The sequence below is a fragment of the Glycine soja genome, chromosome 20 (assembly GCF_004193775.1).
Source record: "Glycine soja cultivar W05 chromosome 20, ASM419377v2, whole genome shotgun sequence".
Lineage (NCBI taxonomy): Eukaryota > Viridiplantae > Streptophyta > Magnoliopsida > Fabales > Fabaceae > Glycine > Glycine soja.
Window position 1 is genome coordinate 34,343,285 of NC_041021.1, and position 19,354 is coordinate 34,362,638.

Below are 19,354 nucleotides of genomic sequence, written 5' to 3' on the forward strand. Positions count from 1 at the left end.
AGTTAAAAAGAAAAAAAAAAAAAGTGTAGTATAGTTTTCAGAAAGAAAGAAAAAAATGTTAAAAAAGTGTAGTGTAGACGTGTAGGTGCAGTATAGTTCTGAAAATGGCATAGTAGTGTTTTTTTTTTTTAGTATTATTTGAAGAGAATGACAATTAAAGTGCTTGAATCAAACTAGCACTCCTACTGTATAAGTGGCTGCGGTTTACCCTGAATTCAAATTCATCTAAATCAAATCAAATAATTTAGCTTGAATATTTTTTTTATATTTGGATAAAATCTGAATCGAATAAATCAATCTCCTTAAGTTTTGAATTGGATCACGTGTTATAATATATAAGTTTACTAATTCATTGACTTAATCTATTGACTCATTAATTTGTATTAAATTATTATTAATATATATATATATATATATATATATAATATTTTAAAATTTTAAAAAATTAAATATTATTGATTACATAGACTTATTGACCTTAATTGAGTAAGCATAAACATATCCTTAATCTTTAGCATCAAAGTGATAAAGAATTTATTAATTGAAGTACTTCAAATGAATTTCTAAGTTTATTTCATATCTATTTACAAAGAGTAAGTCTCATAATATTTCATTAATTTTGTTAAAAAAAATAGTATTTAAAACTCATCCTCGTCATGTTTATTGAAATTATTTATCTCAAACATGATATGGTTAATTTTCCATCCCTGATCGATAAATAGATAAGAGTCAATCGAGTGAAATATAATAATATCACAAAATTTTCTTTTTAATAAAACATCTAATAAAAAATAATTATATTTGATTCATTTGATAAAAAAGTTAACTTATAAAAAATATTACGATTAAAAAAACATATAAAATTAAATATTTTTGACCCGTTCACTTAACCAAACTCAAATCATTTATAATCAGCTTGCATCTCACTTTTTTTTTTCTTAGAAGACCATTCAAACCAGCCCACCTCCACTCCTAACCTATCCTAACCGTGAAATGCACCGGTAATCAATTACCTATACATAGGAATATAAAACAATTAAATATTATGTAAATAACAACCTATTAGTATTTAAAGATGAAATTAAAATAAATATAAATATACATTCTAATCAGGTACTAGGTGTCTTTCCTTTAAGGTGTCAAAATCATCAAGTAAGCTGTCTTTTTTAACGGTATTTTGTATAACACAATTAGACATCAAATCTTAATTAACACACTTAAAAGAATTAGTTTATCTCTAACTTCTAGAATTTTGTTAACGTAGATATATTTTATTGGCTATAAAATAATATTAATTTTATCTCATTGAATCATTTCAATTATTTAAATAGATATTTTAATTATTTCTTAAAACCTTTGTACAAAGAGAATATTATGTTTATAAAATTTTGTCAAGCAGGATTTTTAATTTTCAACACTAATATATTATCCAAAAATGTATTTATGTTAAATTTATTTTATATTTAAAAAACAAAAAATTTGTAATTAAAAGATTATTTATACAATTTGAAGAAAAAACTATTTGTGCTGAAATAAACAAATCCCAACCGGAATATATATTTTTTATTTGATAATTAAGATATCGTTAAAATGATGCATCAATTTTAAAGGTATTTTAGTTCTATGATGTTAATACTTAACGATTTATGCTCTATAGGATTCATTATAAGATGTTTACAAAACGTTAGAAAATTAATTTACCCTTTTTAATACTTTATACTTCAAAGGCTGATTCGCATCTGACCTGTACATTAGACTAACATGCATTTCCCCTTTTATGACATCTCTTGTGGTGAATCTAGGCTTTTCCACCCACCCAAGAAGTAACAGACGCTAATCTTCTAAGCATGCTAATCTTCCATCCCCACCTAGCTCTCTATTCCATGATAACAGATAAACCTTATTCAAGTCACATGGTTACTTGTTTAATCCATCAAATTAAAACAAACTAAAACATAACAAAACTTCTTGCAAATACTAACAGCACCCAAAGGTGACCTCTTAAATCCAACAGCATATCTACCTTCCAATCGACTATTCTTATGCTGCTGAGAAGAGTTTGTATTTCATATACGCCATGCAACTCATATTTTCATTGCCATCTCCATCTTCTATAGTGAAAATCCAAATCTATCCGAATAAATATTCTAAATTACCACATGATCCCTGATTCCATATTGGTTTTCAAGCAGAGAGACAAAAATATATTAAGATTTATCAAGGATTGTTTCTCCTAAAGCTTAAGATGTTAAGTGAAGGCGCAAGATTGACTATAGCTCTAACACGACCACTCGCTTAAGACCAACACTATCTATGCAGTTGAAGTATAAACAGTGCATAAACCAACTATGGCACTTCATCATAGAAAATCTGATACCATGCCAAAGACAAGTTTGGTTTATCTCTATTCAACAATTCTAGAAAAGGGCAACGATTGCAACCAGTTAACTAAAGAGACTGCTCAAAATTAAAGTTACAATATTAGGCAAATTACTTGAGTAACTAATAGAAAAAAAACTCAAATGGTGAATTTTAACTTAAGGAAGAAACTATGGCACCAAAAGCAATATCCATTGATGTTTTGTTGCAAGAGAAAATAAATAAGTGGAAGACTTGTTGCCACAAACTAACAGAATTTGAACTTCAAATATACAAAAGCATGAGAAGAAAATCAAATGTCCTAAAATGAAGGAAGCTCAATGAAACATCATAAAAGTAAGGGAATAAGAGACGACTTAATGCTTACTACAGGGGTAGCAAAAGCTGGAAACAACCTTTTTCAGGTATTGAAACAAAACCAAAAAAGTGAGGTTTTAAAAAGAATAATCACATACAAACCAAATTGTCTAAATACCGGATTATGTAGTTTCAGTTCTTAGCAAGAGAAGATACGATAGAATATAGGCTGGCTTTTCAAGGGGCTAAATCACCACATAGAATTCCCAAGCAATATTGTCAATGGAGCTTTGCAAGTAACTTCCCAAACAGTATATCATAAAAGGATTTGATTTAAAAAATCAATCCCATATGTTGTAATGGGTTTTTTTTTTACCCAATTACATCTTCTTTTTCCTATAATTTCTCTAAGTACACCAATTTCAAAAGAAATACATAAAGTGCATCTCTTTTAATGTTGGTGAGAAGTCGAGTTTGGTAATCTCGACTTTCTAACCTGTGTTTTTTATTTTAATTTTTTCTAAAAAAATGTTTTTAACAAAGTTAAGAAGTCGAGAATTGAGTACCCGACTTTTAAAATATTATATTTTAAAAAAATAATTTGTATTTTTCTAAAATGTTTTTGTATTTTATTTTAAAAATAATGAGAATACTTTTGATTTAATAATTTATTAAAAGTGTGAAAATAATTTATTAATAGTCTTAAAATAAATAAAAAGAAAAAGTGATTAAAAACACATTGAATATATAGTTATCACATTAAATCAATTGAAACACTAAAATAATGAAAAATACTAACAATTAGAGATAAGCATAATAAACAAAACATAATAAAATGAAAATAACAGAACATACTAACAATAACAATTGAAACATGAAAATAATGAAACTAATCATAGTTTGAAAGATGTTGTACAACGGACATGTCTTATTCCATTTGAATCGTTGTAGCGAGTTGTTCATCATGCACAACATCTACATCGGTTATTGGGGCTGGTTGAGTTACTGGTTTGTTAAAATAGCTAAAATTGGACAAAAACGCTTCCAGTAGTTGGATTTTGTTAACACGTCTTCATTGTTTTTCAGCTCTGTTATTTCATATTCGATTAATTTTTTTGGATATTTTGTATGGTCTATCTGTCGAAAGAACAATTGCCAGAACACCTATGATTTGTAAATTCCATAAGGGGGAACCCCTAAAGGTGCAACTTGCTTGATCCTTGAGTGTTTTGATGTTGCATCCCGAAGGAATTTCAAATCTTATTGGGTTTGTTCCAGTGAAGGAGTAATCCAAAAAATTGCCTTGTCATGGTATTTTTCACTTGCCGTTGTAATACAACATTGCATCATGAGTAGGAGTAATGGTGGATCGAAGTAGGTTGAGTATACCATGGAGTGTTCTATTGATGGTACATAATAATTCTATAGGGCCAACACATGAGTATTGTTCATTGCACATTAACGTTTTGCAAACATCATCATCATTTTTCAATTGCAGAGAATGAAAAAAAGATTGATGAACTGCATCTATGGATGGTTGTCAGTAGTAGATTTCATCCACAAATTGGACATTGGTTAGCCGAAGGGTGTTGTGAATTCTACTATTCAATGTCTCAAAAGAACACCCATCAAGAACTCGCATTGGCATTGGAGTAGGACATTGAAAATAAACATCAATTTGATTGTGTTTGATTGATCCATTTGGAAAAATGAATGCTAATTTCGAGTTAGGAATGGTTTGAGAGCTTGTTTCTCCCAAGAATGCCATAATATTGAGATTGAATTTTGTTTGTGAATGTATATTGTGTGGAAGTGTGTGATTGTATTGAAGGTGTTTGGTATTATTTATAGTTGTTTCAATATTTTCCCCGTTAATGTGTATTGGATTCTCATAAGGTTAGAATTGTTTTTTTTAATAGAGGCTTGTCTAGAATCCAATTTTGCTTTTTTCGATATAGTGCATAGTATTGTCAATTTCAATTGTGATTTTACCCTGCTATCTGGTGTACTAGTCCATTATTGTTTTTAAACTTTAAATTTAAATTGTGAGTTATCAATTCAATGTCAGTTTTGTTGGTGAATCATCTATTGTTTTTTTAGAGAGTTGGGTAAATTGCAAAGTGTTGTCAATTTCAAATGTCATTTTACTCTAGTGCATGGTGCACCAGACGTCCATCATTACTTTCAAACTTAAATTTAAATTATGAGTTGTCAATTCAATGTCAGTTTTCTGTAAATAATAAAGACTTGATTAATTCGCATAGACTTATAAATTTCAAGTGTATGTGTTTTAGGGAGTTGCCATTGAAGTCCTGTAACACCAAACAGAGGACCTTAAAGTCCTATAAAACGTAAAATGGAGGACATTGAAGTCCAGTAGAGCATAAAAGTAAAGGACATTGAAGTCTTGAAAGCATCAAATAGAAGACATTGTAGTCTTGTAAAACATAAAGCAGAAGATATTAAAGTCCTTGAAAATGTAAAAGATTGAAGACATTGAAGTCTTTGAAAGCATAAAAGAATGAAGACATTGTAGCCTTTGAAAGTGTAAAAGACTGGAGACATTGTAGTCTTTGAATCATAAAACAGAAGACATTGTAGTCTTTGAAAGCGTAAAAGACAAAAGACATTGAAGTTTTTGAAAATGTAAAGCAAAAGACATTGTAGTCTTGGAATCACAAAACTGAAGACATTGAAGCCTTTGAAAGCACAAACAACTAAAGACATTGAAGTCTTTGAAAGCGTAAAAGACTGAAGACATTGAAGTCTTTGAAAATGTAAAAGACTGAAAACATTGTAGTCTTTGAAAATGTAAAATACTGAAGACATTGAAGTCTTTGAAAATGTAAAGATTAAAGACATTGAAGTCTTTGAAAAGGTAAAAGACTAAAGACATTGTAGTCTTTGAAAATGTAAAAAACTAAAGACATTGAAGTCTTTGAAAATGTAAAAGACTGGAGACATTAAAGTCTTTGAAAACATAAAAGACTAAAGACATTGTAATCTTTGAAATTGTAAAAGACTGAAGACATTGTAGTCTTTGAATCATAAAACAGAAGACATTGAAATCTGTTGAAAACAAAAAAGACAGAAGACATTGAAGTCTTTCAAAAACAAAAAAGACAGAAGACATTGAAGTCTTTGAAATCATAAAGCTAAAGACATTGTAGTCTTTTGAAACATAAAGCATAAGACATTGAGTCCTATGAAAAAGAACAAAGGACGTTGAGTCCTATGAATCATGCAATTGGATTTTGGAAATTGGTATATAATGAGAAATCTATGGACTCATAGCCTGATGTGAAACATAAGTTTTGGAATGCATGGACATGCAAACTTCACCCTAAAAATGAAGTAAATGCAGGTTTTGTACGCAACAATGCAATGCAATGAAAAATTGTGCAATGTTCATGACATTATTTCCTCTTTTGGTGATCTTAATTTTGTTTTCTTTTTTTGTGTGTGTGAAAAAAACACAGATTAACTGTCTCTTTCTAAAAGGCGTGATAACTCATGAAACCTCATCCTTAGAGTGCATGTTTTGTTTGATTTAATCACTTGACAATTTTGGATGACGACAGTGGAGCCATTTGACATTTAATCAATCAACTGAAACATTGGTCCTAGGGTTTGTCCTTTTTCTTTTTGTTTAAAGCCTTCTATTATTCTGCATAGCAAGGAAACATAAGGCTTTGGGATCGATCATGTGGCCCTATTGAAGGATGGCAATGGATTGTCACACTTTGGTATGTGACCAAGTGAAACTTTCCTGATTTAATATCATAGAGTGATGCCATGGGTCAGTTGATCCCCCTGAAACTTGATGACATGGGCAGATCCCGAAAGAATTTATATAACGAAGGCTACCCTTGGATCTGAAAGGAATCCTAAGGAGTTTGCATGAGAGACTCACATCAAATGTACCCTACTATCACAATTGTCTTTGGGCATCTTCCATGAACTCCTGGTCGAATGAGTTTCCTCCTCAACTGTGCAAGTGCAAACCTTGAGGCTTTTATTTTTTTTATTTACAATTACAAGCGTATGGGTTCCATTCCAGAATCCAAACTCAAAAGAAAAATCAATCATTTCTTGATCCACATGGACTTTATTAGGCTTGTTACGTGGTCAGGGGGTAAGAGGGCTCAAAAAGTGTTTAAAGGTTACATTGAGTAAGAACCTCGAGAGTCTTGCTTGTATTTTTTTTCAACCTTTTGGGTTGGGCTCTACCCCATTCGCTTTATACATTAATCTTTTATTGCACTATTGTGCCTGTCTTGTAAAATTTTGAGATCTTTTGTCTTTTTTATTTTTCACTCGCCTTTGGCGGATTTTATCTTTTTTTTTTTTGTTGCCCAACTTCATGCACGTAATGTTTGCATTGCTCTTCCCATTGGTTTAGCGGTGGTTCCTACTCGGGGTTTCTATTTTGTTTTTGTTGTTTTGTGTTGTTTTTAGAAAACAAATATGCTTTGGCTCGGAGGGCGTAGTAAGGGATAAATCAGTGTTTGGGATGAAGAAACACGGCCATGTGTCATTTCAAATCTTGACTAGAGACTTTTACAGTTTGGATTTTGGGACAAAACCTTTGATAACACGCCCCTAATTGTTTTTTCTTTTTTATTTCCCTAACTTGCCTAGGCCACCCTTTTGGGTTTTCAACCTATCGGGTGAGGACTTCTTGTCTGCCCCTAGGTTCGCTTGAAGCTCATGCATGGTGTCTGTCATTGCCTCGGTGTAGGGTTCGGAGGTATATGTTATTGTCGTTTGTCATGACCTTGTAGCAAGAAGAAATGAAAGAAACTGTGCTGGTTCTCGAAAAAGAAATTTCAAGGGCAAGAAATTTTTAAAGGATTTTCAATTGACAGATTAAGTCAAATGACTCTTGTTCTTGACAACTCACTTTTCTTTCAAAAAGACAACTTTTAAGAATGATAAAATGGGGTCACATGAATGTCTGTACTTCTTATTTTTTATTTGAAACACAATCAATCAAACATTTTCTTTCTTTTTTTTTAACTTTACTCGTCGTTTAAGGCACCTCCACCAAACATGTAGAACGAACAATTTCTGATTGAACAGACTTGGAGATCAACTCAAGAGCGCAAGTCACTTGAGCAAACAAGCCAATGACGTACATTCACATTCCAGTGAATGTTAAATAAATATGCAAAGATGTAATCGTGAGAGAATGAGAGACAAGGACATCAAATTTATCCATATTCTTAGCATTGTGACTATTGTTTACAGTAATGACATAAACTTGAAAATCCTAATGAGTCATTGGAGACATCTAACAACAACCTTCAAATTGCCCCAAGTATCATGCATAGTATCACTCGACAATGTCAAAATTAACAAGCAATTGTCCTCCTCAAATTTTAGCCAGCCTGCATCAATTAGACTTTGCACCTTATGTTTCAGGGTCATACAATGCTCAATGGAATGACCCGGAACTCCTCCATGATAAGCACATGTTGCATTCGAGTTGTATCCTCAGGAAAATGGAGGTTGAGGAATCTTTGCTAGGATTATGACTACCATTGCATTATTGAGTAGATATAGGAGTAAGTTAGCATATGACACCAGAATTGAGGTGAATTTTACAAGCTTTTTTTATGGAGAACTCATTCCCTTGTTGGTGTTTTGGTTCGTATTAAGGGTGGTGTTTGGCCTCGGATGTGCAGTAGGCGGGTTTTGTGGCTGATTTAGGGGCGGCCTTTGTGGATGATTGGGTGTTCTTGGCTGGTAGGGTGGTGGGTAATGAGAAGGACTGATATTGGCTAAGTATTGATATTGTGGAGCTGGTGGGAAATTTGGCCATGTAGGAACGACAATCATAGCATGGGTTTCTCCCTCCTTCTTATTCTCTCCATTTGCCCCAGGCTTCCTATTCATCAAAGCAGCATAATCAAATTTGCCTCTTCTCAGACCCACTTCGATCCTCTCGCCCGCAAACACTAAATCTGCAAAGCTTGAAGGTATGTAACCTACCATCTTCTCATAGTAAAACACTATTAACATATCCACTATCATTGTTATCATCTCCCTCTCCATCATTGGGGGCACTACTTGAGCTGCCAGATCCCTCCACCTTTGGGCGTATTCTTTGAAAGATTGCTCCCTCTTACACATGTTCTATGGCTACATTCTATCCGGAGCCATATCAAAATTATATTGATACTGCCTAATGAAGGCAACCATTAGGTCCTTCCAGGAATGGACCCAAGAAGGTTCCAGATTAGTATATCAAGTGACGGGTGCCCCAGTAAGACTTTCCTAGAAGAAATGCATCAACAATTTTTCATCTTTCGTGTATGCCCCCATTTTCCTATAGTACATCTTCAAGTGATTCTTGGGGCAAGTAGTCCCCTTGTACTTATCGAAATCCAACACCTTGAACTTCGAAGGAATGACCACGTCGGCACTAGGCACAACTCTGCCATGTCAGCAAAGGCATAATTTCCGCCTCCTTCAATGACCCTCAGCCTTTCCTTTATATGATCAAATTTCTCCCTTTCCACTATAGCAGGAGGCCCTCCTCCCATCGCAAAACGTAAGGGTTGGGGTTAAGGGCAATATTGAGGCCCCCTCAAAGTGTTTGGCAGGGGTATGCCACAAAATGCCTGCCCCTCAGTGGCATATCCAAGGTGAGGCTTGAAGTCGGCTAGAGTATGGTCTCGGGGTACTTCATATGTCTTCCCATGGGTTGAGGGACCTGCGTATGACCAAATTGGGGTTGTTGGCTTTCAATGAGTATGGGAGTGGAGTTATTGACATTCTCATTGGGAGCGTGTGCAACATTGGGTGGCGGATAGTTGGGAGGCAAGCCATATGGTGGGAAGGAATGCTTGTTCTGAACCTGCACAAAATGGGGGCCGCCCGTACTTCCCAATGCTTTGCCTCCCTGACCTACCATATCTGAGGCTGGACGATTTACTTGATTGAAGCCAGGTGGGTGAGTCAGGCCCACCTCTGTGGCGGTACTTGCGACAACAACTGTAGCCGTATTGACCTCCATCATCCTTCTCATACTCATCATGGCCTCCATCATTATGGTCATTTTCTCTTTCATGACCTCCATGTCAGCCTTCATCTACTCTTGCACCTCCTCTATTTTACTCATCACTTTAGCTTTGGCACCGTAAAGCGCGTTCTTTCCTTTTGATTACAATGATTACAATTTAGCTTTCAAGGAAAGAATGGAATGAGCAATGTAACCAATGTGAAAAGAAAAATAACATTGTTGAAGTATAGCAAATTTTACACAGGACATTTAGTAGAACATAGGGTCGAATCAATTCAGATTTTCATTAAAACAACATTGTTCATCACATCTTGTCAGAGTCAAAGTGCAACGGGAAATAAAACATGGGCATCAACAGTCCCTAATTTTGTAAATTATTTAGCTCAATCATGTATTGGCAATAGCCAAAGAAGTTATGTAAACTCGATCCATCTTCTACCCTAACTTTTGCAAGTTGGCTACTTCCATACTTGACCTTGACTTGATGAAAACCTTTTCTTAAAAGCTTGTGCTTGGTTCGACCCCATAATCCAAGGAATAGAAATCTTGATTGTCAATACTTCGACAACCTATCATAGAGATGAATGATTAGGGCATACTTATGCTATGCATGAAAAATGTAATTATGAGATCGACATGAGACGCCCGAAGAACCACCCTTTCCTAGTTAACAATGCATTAGGTACCATGTTCACGTGATTTTCAATAATTTTTCAAGAGAAATGAGTGTATAATCCAAACATGGTATGTTTATAGCTATCATCATGGTACCCAACACATGTAACTAAGAATGTGGTGTAAACTTTCACGCTTCATTGTGACTTTCTTTTTGTTCTTTTGTTGTTTTTATTTTTATTTTTTATTTTTTATTATTTTTTTAGGAAAATGCAAGGCATGAGAAACTATGTGTCACGATCATGCATGGGTGAACATAACATGCGAACAATTAAAATAGAATGTATGCAATTGGCAGAACAAAAGCATGCTAAATAAAGATGTATGATAATGCAATGACTTATGCAAATGCAATGCATGAATATGATAAATGATAAATGCAGGAATGATATGTCTATTATGATGCCATGAAGAGATGCATGATGCGATCAAGGAACAAGCCAGAGTGAGTTTGCTCTATGGCCCTAATTCAAGAACTTAATGGAAAGGATCCAAAAGTCCACTTCTAGTGACAACTCCCAAGGGTACTTTCATGTAACCTTGCCAGTCTCTAGAGATATCATCCTCTTTAGATAATGCATTGTGGCAATAGGGACTATCAGCAACAATGCATCACCAAAAGAGGAAAACTCTAGATGAGGCTTCACTGTTATCAAGCGAGTCAGAGACCAAGCATGACTACAGATCAACCTTCACTCCCTATGGCTCACATAGACCCGGGTATAGGTCCCAACATCTAAAGGTGTGTGAAAAAAGTGTAGGTGTCATGTGTGAACAGAGCAACCTAAGTATATCACATGTCGTCTATCCTAGGGTTCGACGGCACATTTTATTTTGCGAAAATAAAATAAAGAAAAAGTCATGATAAACTTACGCACTCAATGAAAATGGCTTAACTCTCTAACAACTCCCTAGTGGAGTCGCCATCTGTTGCAACCTACCTCATGACAGGACGGCGAAAGCAAAATAAAAGGGGCGTCTTCTAAAAAATAAAACAAGTGGGAGTCGCCACCAACATTTATTCGAGGAAAACGTTAGAAAAACCAAAAAGAGGTCTGCAAATTTTGAAAAGAAGGGTTCGGGATTTGTTTACGCATAGGGAAGGCATAAGCACCCCATGAGCCCGTCACAAGGGACGACAGCCTTTAATCGAGTGTGCATAACCAAGGGACATTCGGGATTTGGTTGTGAATTGATTTCCTTTATTTGTTTTTTTTGTTTATTAGTTTCTAGTCTCACAAAAGAAAAGAAAATGATTTCACGACACTAGTGGTCGACTAGAATTAAACCTTACAAATAAAGTGAAATTACCAACGATAAAGGGGAGAAGATGAATATATATATATATAATATCAGAGAGGACTCATAAGGGTACATGGATTACATTCAGCTCTTAAGAAAGGAAAAGAAAAGGAAGAAGAACTAACCAGCTATTGCACAAGGTACAAGGCTAGCAAGAGAAGCGATGTAGGGAATGATCCTAAACCCCCAAAACCCTTCCTCTGCATGGCTATTTATAGAAAAATCCATTTGGGGCAAGGGCAACTCGCCCAGGCGAGCTGGTTGCTTCATCCTGAAGGTATCAGCTTGCCCAGGCAAGCTGGTTGCTTAAGGTTGAAGGTATTTCATGGCCTAGGCAAGCCAGATGCTAGCCTGGGCGAGCTAGGGTCCAAAAAATTCCAAAAAATAACCATTTTGCCCCCCTTCTGGTGGCTTTTTTTTCCGGAACTAACAAACAACCATCAAAACCATACATGACCCCTTGGCCTTGTGCTATAACCGGTGCCAAACACCGTAATTTGACTAGCAATGATTAAAACATCATATCCGAATGATAAAACATTATACCTAGATGAAATTAGGGTCTGACACTCCTTTTCATATCTATTTGACACCCTTTTGTATTTTCCAACCTTAAATAAAGCATTCTCATCTTTCTTTCTATTTTTTCCCACCTATCTTAATATTTTCTTATGTATTCAAATTCCATGATTCCTTTTACTACATTCGTATTTTAAGTAATTAAGTTTATATATCAAATCTATTAAAAGAAACCAAACTCAAGAAAATAAAGGCAATTCTCCCACCTTTACAAATAAAAAGGAACTCAATTTCATGTTACCCAGATGAATGAAAAGTATATACTAGCTATACCATCACCAATGCAAGTTTCCAGTTCTTCATGCTCTTCATAGCTTTATCAAGTCCATCAATTACTTGATCTACATTGAGAACCAAACATACAACCCGTATAATATTATTTTTTTTCATGTTGCACTATGTAGTGCCTATGCTACGATTACAGAGTTTCAAGAAGAATAAAGATGTGGAGTTTTCAAGAAGAATTTCACACAACTAAACATTAAAATAGCACAAGAGAATCAACAAAAATATTGCAAAAGAAAAAACTCTGATAACAATGAATTTGGCAAGATCGCCAAGGCTTTACAGTTTGGAAAAGTATAATGTAAATTAGTTAGTCACCATAGTCACCATAAATTAAAACTAAGTTAGTAACATCATACTATCATAGTTGCTTTCAATTATAGAAACATGTAACACAACCAATTGATAAGGGCAGGGGCTAGTACTAAGGGTAGGGGTAGGTAGAGATTATTATTGCAAGAAAATTCAATCTTAGCCTCTGAACAACTTCAATTGTCTTCTCCCTAGTGTACATAATCATGATAGCTTTTGGAGAAGAACATCTACACGTGATCCATCCCCATAGAATACAGGAAAGACAATTTTTCTAGTTGCTTGTCCAGCCTTTAAGGATAGGAGAATAAATTAAAAGAAAGGTGGAGAAAAGATTTCATTACTTTTAGCCTTTTCACTGAGTTATAAGTAACTGGATAGCAAATAAGGAAAGAAAAAAAAGGGACTATTTCAAGATTTAAACTTACCTGGGCTGAGGAAAAGAACACAACTGAGAGATAAGAGAAAACAAACATTGAAATGGGAAAAAATGAAAAAGTAAAACATTACAATTTGAAGAGAAACTTACCTGATGAACAAACACAAACCGCAACCAAACCAAACAATATTCATTGAAACCCCAAGTGAATAGGGTTAAACTGACTTCCATTGCTGCAACAGGTAAAAAAAGGAAAATATATAAAAATAAAAATAAAAACGTGATGAACACAAAAGAGATGAAAATGAAGTTGCTGAACAATGGTTTCTATATTGTACAGTGTTCAGCTAGGTCAAGTACCCGGCATGCCCCTGGTAAAATCTATAGGACACTAAAGCATATCCTCTGGAAGTGCTAGGTATTTGGCCATGCCGAATACCTGGACATTGCTATCACCTTGTCCTTCCAAGTTGGATCATGCTGGTATCAGGTATTCGATCATGTTGAATACCCGGGCATTGTTATCTTACCCTTTAATACTTACTTTCCTCTTATACTAGTACCAAGTATTCAACCATGTTGAATACTCGAGTACGATTATCTTATCCTTTAATGCTTATTATCCTCTAATACTAATACTAGGTATTCAGCCACGCCAAATACACGAGCATTTTCGTCCTATCCTTTAATACTTATTTTCCTCTTATACTAGTAGCAGGTATGCGGCCATGCTGAATACTCGAGTACTGCTATCTTATCTTTTAAGACTTGCTTACTATTCATATCATTACCAGGTGCTCAGTCATGTCAAATGCCCGAGTACCATATTTATTACACATGGAACCTAAAACATAGTGTTCAGGTATTCTACATGACCGAATGCTAAATACCCTTACCCCACCCATGACTACTTATTTAAAAGTAAGATTATCTAAATTAACTAATATATAACCATTAGGGTAATATTCAAACTCCCTAATGATGATTACAAATACATTACCTGAAAAGGTAAAATAGAGAAAGAGCCTATAAGTCTAGGACCCATTAAGATATGCATAAAAAGTTATGTGAATATCAAGGTAAGACTATTGTTGATTCCCATTTATTACCCTTATTATTGCTCTCAATTGAGACCTTACTTGAGCGTTGACGTGCATTTTGCAGGTACCCCACCCTCTGGATTGTTGAGTACTATATTGTGAAGGAAGAAACCATTCAAGAGGACATTTTGGTGAAGGAAGGAAAGTTGCATGTCTACCCCTGTGTAGGTACATTTTGGTGCCCACCATGGAGCCTACGTAAAACTCTCCTGTGTTGAGAGAAGAGGATGGTTGCTACCAAATCAATGATGGAGGCACAACAAGCAGTTCAACAACTGACAACTGAACAGGATCCAAAGGTTAGAACTCCCTCCCCACATCTCAACTAAGATCATGCAAAGGCCATTCAAGTACTTTGAGAAGAGATAGCGAACATGCAACAAAGACATGTAGAGGACATAGCGACACTACAATGGGAAAATGTTGAAGTAAGAGTGCAAAATCAATGCTCATCCATCTTGATTGGAAGTTCCTCCACTATTTCCAGTGGAAGTGCCAAGTGCACCGCAAGCAAATCAAGGGAGCTGATTGTCCAACACAAACTAACACTACTTCCCTTGTTCTTGGTCCTAGGAATCCCTTTCAGGCTGGTATCATAGATAAACCCTTACCTCCCACTTAGAAAGGTGTGATGCTAGATAAGTACTATGGTACCACCGATCCAGGCATACATATTGACATTTATGTTGCGCAAGTAGCACTCTATACCATGGATGACGCTATCTTGTGCAAAATATTCCCCACTTCCCTTAAGGAACAAGCACTAAGTTGGTTCACTCGGCTCCCACCAAACTCCATAGATTGTTTTGAGACTTTGACATCTAGGTTTGGAATATAGTTTGCAACTAGTTGACTGCACCATTTGACATCGGTAGTGTTGGTCAGTTTGCAGAAAGAAAAAATGGAAACACTATGGTCCTTCATGGAGAGGTTTGGAAAAATCGCTTTGAATATCTAAAACCTTGATCCAATAGTTGCTATGCACCACTTGGTTATGGCAATATGAGCTGGGTGCCCTCACACTTGTGTGCTCATTGTGGTATGCTGGGTCATACTCAGGATTGTTGCTTCAAGTTGCATGGTTATCCTCCAAATTATAAGAGGACTGGTTTTTCCTCAAAAGCAAAGAAACATTCTTCTTTTTCTGAACCACCACATAAGGTTGCTTAACAAGTATTTGTTGATATGTCTCACTCACAACCTTCCTCTGGTGACTCGGGTTCCTAGTTTCAGCTTACTACCCAGCAATATAGCCAATTGATGAATCTTTTAGAAAGTCATGCTACCAATGTTGTCATCCCTCAAGGTGTATCTTCTGCCAGTGGTATGATCCTTTCTACATCCACTTCTAATTTTCTTCATGATTGTTGGCTTTTAGATTATGGTTCCAGCATTCATATTTCTTGTTCCCTTCATCATTTTCGATCTTACCAACTTGTTTATGATAAAACTATCACTCTGCCTAACAATGATGTTATCCCTATCCTTGCCATTGGTTCGGTTTGCTTAACCAATACCTTAATCTTGCATAATCTTGCCTATATTCCTAAATTCAAATTCAATTTAATTTCAGTTAGTGCTCTTCTAACCAATCCTAATTTGTCCATTTCTTTTTCTCAAAATGAATTTGATATTCAGGAGAAGCAAGCTTGCAAGAGGATTGGTAGAGGGGATCTCATCCAAGGCATTTATGTCTTAGACCTCAAGGACACTCTTGATTGCAAATTTACTTTTTCTGTTATCAATTCACATACAAATTCCATTCCTTGTAAAAATGCTCATATTTGGCATTCTAGATTTGGTCATATCTCAGACAATATTTTCAAACATTTGAATAATAAAATTGGTCTGGACCTTTCTCCCAGTTTCTCTTCTTCTAATTGTTCTGTTTTTCCTCTTGCTAAATTTAGAAGATTATCTTTTTCTAACTCTAACCATTTATTTGAATTACCATTTGACTTAATTCACTGTGATATATATAGGGTCCCTATGCTCACCCTACCTATGAGGGAAAGAGATTTTTCCTTACATTGGTTGATGACTGCTCAAGATTCACTTGGCTATTTCTGCTTAAGCACAAATTTGAAGCTTCAATCTATGCATTGCTGCAATTTTTCACCATGGTTCAGACTCAGTTTGGTGTATCTATCAAATGCCTCAAGTCTGATAATGCTAAGGAACTTGCCCTCACTCAGTTTTTGGCTTCCATGGGCACTCTTCATCAATTTTCCTGTGTTGAAAGGCCGGAACAAAATTCAGTAGGGGAAAAGAAGCATCAACATCTACAAGTTTTCTCCTCGAGCAGTGCCTGCAATTTTTGTTGGTTATCCCCAAGGTTATAAAGGATACAAATTGTATAGCCTAGACACTAAGAAATTTTTTGTGTCCAGAGATGTTGTCTTTCATGAATCCATTTTTCCTTTTCAAACCATTTCATAGCCTCAAGTCATTCCTGATCCTTTACTTGATTTGGTTATCCCCATTCCCATCACTAATACCTTACCTAACCCTGACCAGACACGTACCCAATCACCATAGCCATCTAATAGCTTTAACCATGACCCAACTGATTCACCCTCAATCCCTGGCTCAGATCATCCACACACTTTTCCCTCTGTCACCTTAAGAAGGAGTATATGCCACTCTAAGCATCCCTTATACTTGTCTGATTATGTAATATCACAATCTTAGGCTGCATATCCCATCCAGCATCATTGTTCCCTGTTGCCTCTTAGCCCTCCTTACAGAGCTTTCATTAATCGCATCTTAGTTGTCTATGAACCTCAGTTTTATCATCAAGTTGTTCCTTATCCTGAATGGTGTCGAGCAATACATGAGGAAATCCAAGCAATTGAAGCAAATTCCACTTGGACACTTGTTCTATTACCACCTGATAAGCACTGTACAGGATGTCGATGGGTGTATAAAGTTAAATACAAAATGGATGGCTCTGTAGATATATACAAAGCTCGATTGGTTGCCAAAGGTTATACTCAACAAGTTGGGATCGATTTCTCTGATACATTCTCTCCAGTAGCCAAACTTACCACCATGAGAGTTCTGCTTTGTGTTGCTGCTGCTAGAAACTGGTGCCTCCTCTAATTGGATGTTAACAATGCTTTTTTGAATGGAGATTTGTTTGAAGAAGTTTATATGGAACTTCCCAAGGGATACAAGTTAGCCAATCCTTCATTGGTATGCAAATTGAACAAATCATTATATGGCCTAAAACAAGCCTCTAGACAATGGTTCTGTAAGTTCTCTACTACTCTTCTTAGTCATGAATTCCATCAATCCAAGCATGATTACTCCCTTTTCACCATTGGCTCGGGAAATTTCTTAGTCATTTTACTAGTATATGTAGATGGCATCATCCTGTCAGGACCCAATCTTGCCTCTGTACAAGCCGTTCAGACCAAATTATAATCTTTGTTTCAATTAAAGATCCTTGGCCCTTTGAAATATTTTCTTGGCTTAGAAATAGCCAAATCCAGCAGAGGCATCTCACTATTATAGCGAAAGTATGCTTTATCTCTTTTGGAAGATACAGGTTTCTTGGCCTGCAAACCTTCCAATATACCAATGGATCCCAATCTGAAACTCAATCTTCATGACGGAGACTTACTCCCTGATCCATCAATGTACAAAAGATTAATTGGTAGATTGCTTTATTTGACCATCTCACGACCTGATATCACCTTTGTTGTGAATCGATTAAGTCAATATATGAAAGAACCTAGAGTTCCTCACCTACATGTTGTTTATCATCTTCTACAGTATATCAAATTTGCTCCTGGACAAGGTTTGTTTTTCCCTGCTCAGAACTCTCTCAACCTCACTGCCTTTGTTGATGCTGATTGGGCCAGCTGTGTTGATACCAGAAGATCCACTTCTGGCTTTTGTGTCTTTATGGGAAACAACCTTCTTTCTTGGCATTCTAAGAAACAACCCATTGTTTGAAAATCATCCATTGAAGCTGAATATCATGCCTTGTCTTCTGTTACTAGTGAAATTGTTTGGTTAAGCAAATTACTTCTTTACTATGAAGTTGATGTGCCCTCTGTGATGCTATTTTGTGATAATAAATCTGCTATAAGTCTTGCTTCAAACCCTGCTCATCATGAACGATCCAAGCATATTGACATTGATCCTCATTTCATCCGAGAATATGTTCAGTCCAAAGTAGTCAAGCTTGTCCATGTCAAGAGCCAACACCAAGTTGCAAATGTTTTTACAAAAGCACTTCCAGGCCCGGTTTTTGGTAAATTCATTGCCAAGTTGGGAATGATTAACATCTATTCACCAACTTGAGGGGGGGTATCATGATTAAGCAGTTGCAGTTAGTTACAAGAAGTTATTTGAGTAGTTAGTTGGTTATGGCAGTTAGTTGGTTACTAGAAGTTATTTGAGTAGTTAGTTGGTTATGGCAGTTAGTTAGTTACTAGAAGTTATTTGAGTAAGTTAGTTACTAGAAGTTATTTGAGTAAGTTAGTTGGTTACTCAAGTTAGTTATTTTCTGTCTTTGTATAAATAAACCAACTTTGTAATACTTTGATGAATGAATCCTCAAACTGCTTTTCATCTATCTTTCATTTCTTTACAGCTAAGAAACAAAGTACCCGACCTAAAGAAGGAGGTGGATAAAGATATTCAAAAAGGAAAATAACATGCACGTGAAACTCACGGACCTCACTACAACTACTACACTCCCCTTAATGTTAGTAGATCAAGGATCTTGGAGCAAGCCCTTGCCACTAAGGTTTTAGCAAGGCCAAAATGTGCCAAAACTTAACCAAGGGTTGATCCCTCAAAGCATTGTCGATACCATAGAAATCAAGGCCACTCAATGGAAGAATGCATAATACTTAAAGATAAAATTAAGGATCTCATAAAAAATGGTGTTTAAAAGACTTTGTCTACAAACCGTCCACTCAATGTCAGGGTTCCAGGTACTAGGACCAAGACAAAAGTCGTGCCCAAGACAAGAATGACCGAGAAGTCACTCTAAAGAAAGGGAAG

At 35.5% G+C, this 19,354-nt stretch overlaps 1 protein-coding gene across 1 annotated transcript; it reads left to right on the top strand.

Annotated features, from left to right (window-relative positions):
- The first annotated feature begins 17,917 nt into the window (after window positions 1-17,917).
- On the top strand, window positions 17,918-18,295 carry LOC114402027 (uncharacterized mitochondrial protein AtMg00240-like). Its single transcript, XM_028364575.1, has one exon. It carries the CDS (start codon window positions 17,918-17,920, stop codon window positions 18,293-18,295), a length of 378 nt encoding a protein of 125 aa, XP_028220376.1.
- Window positions 18,296-19,354: the final 1,059 nt, after the last annotated feature.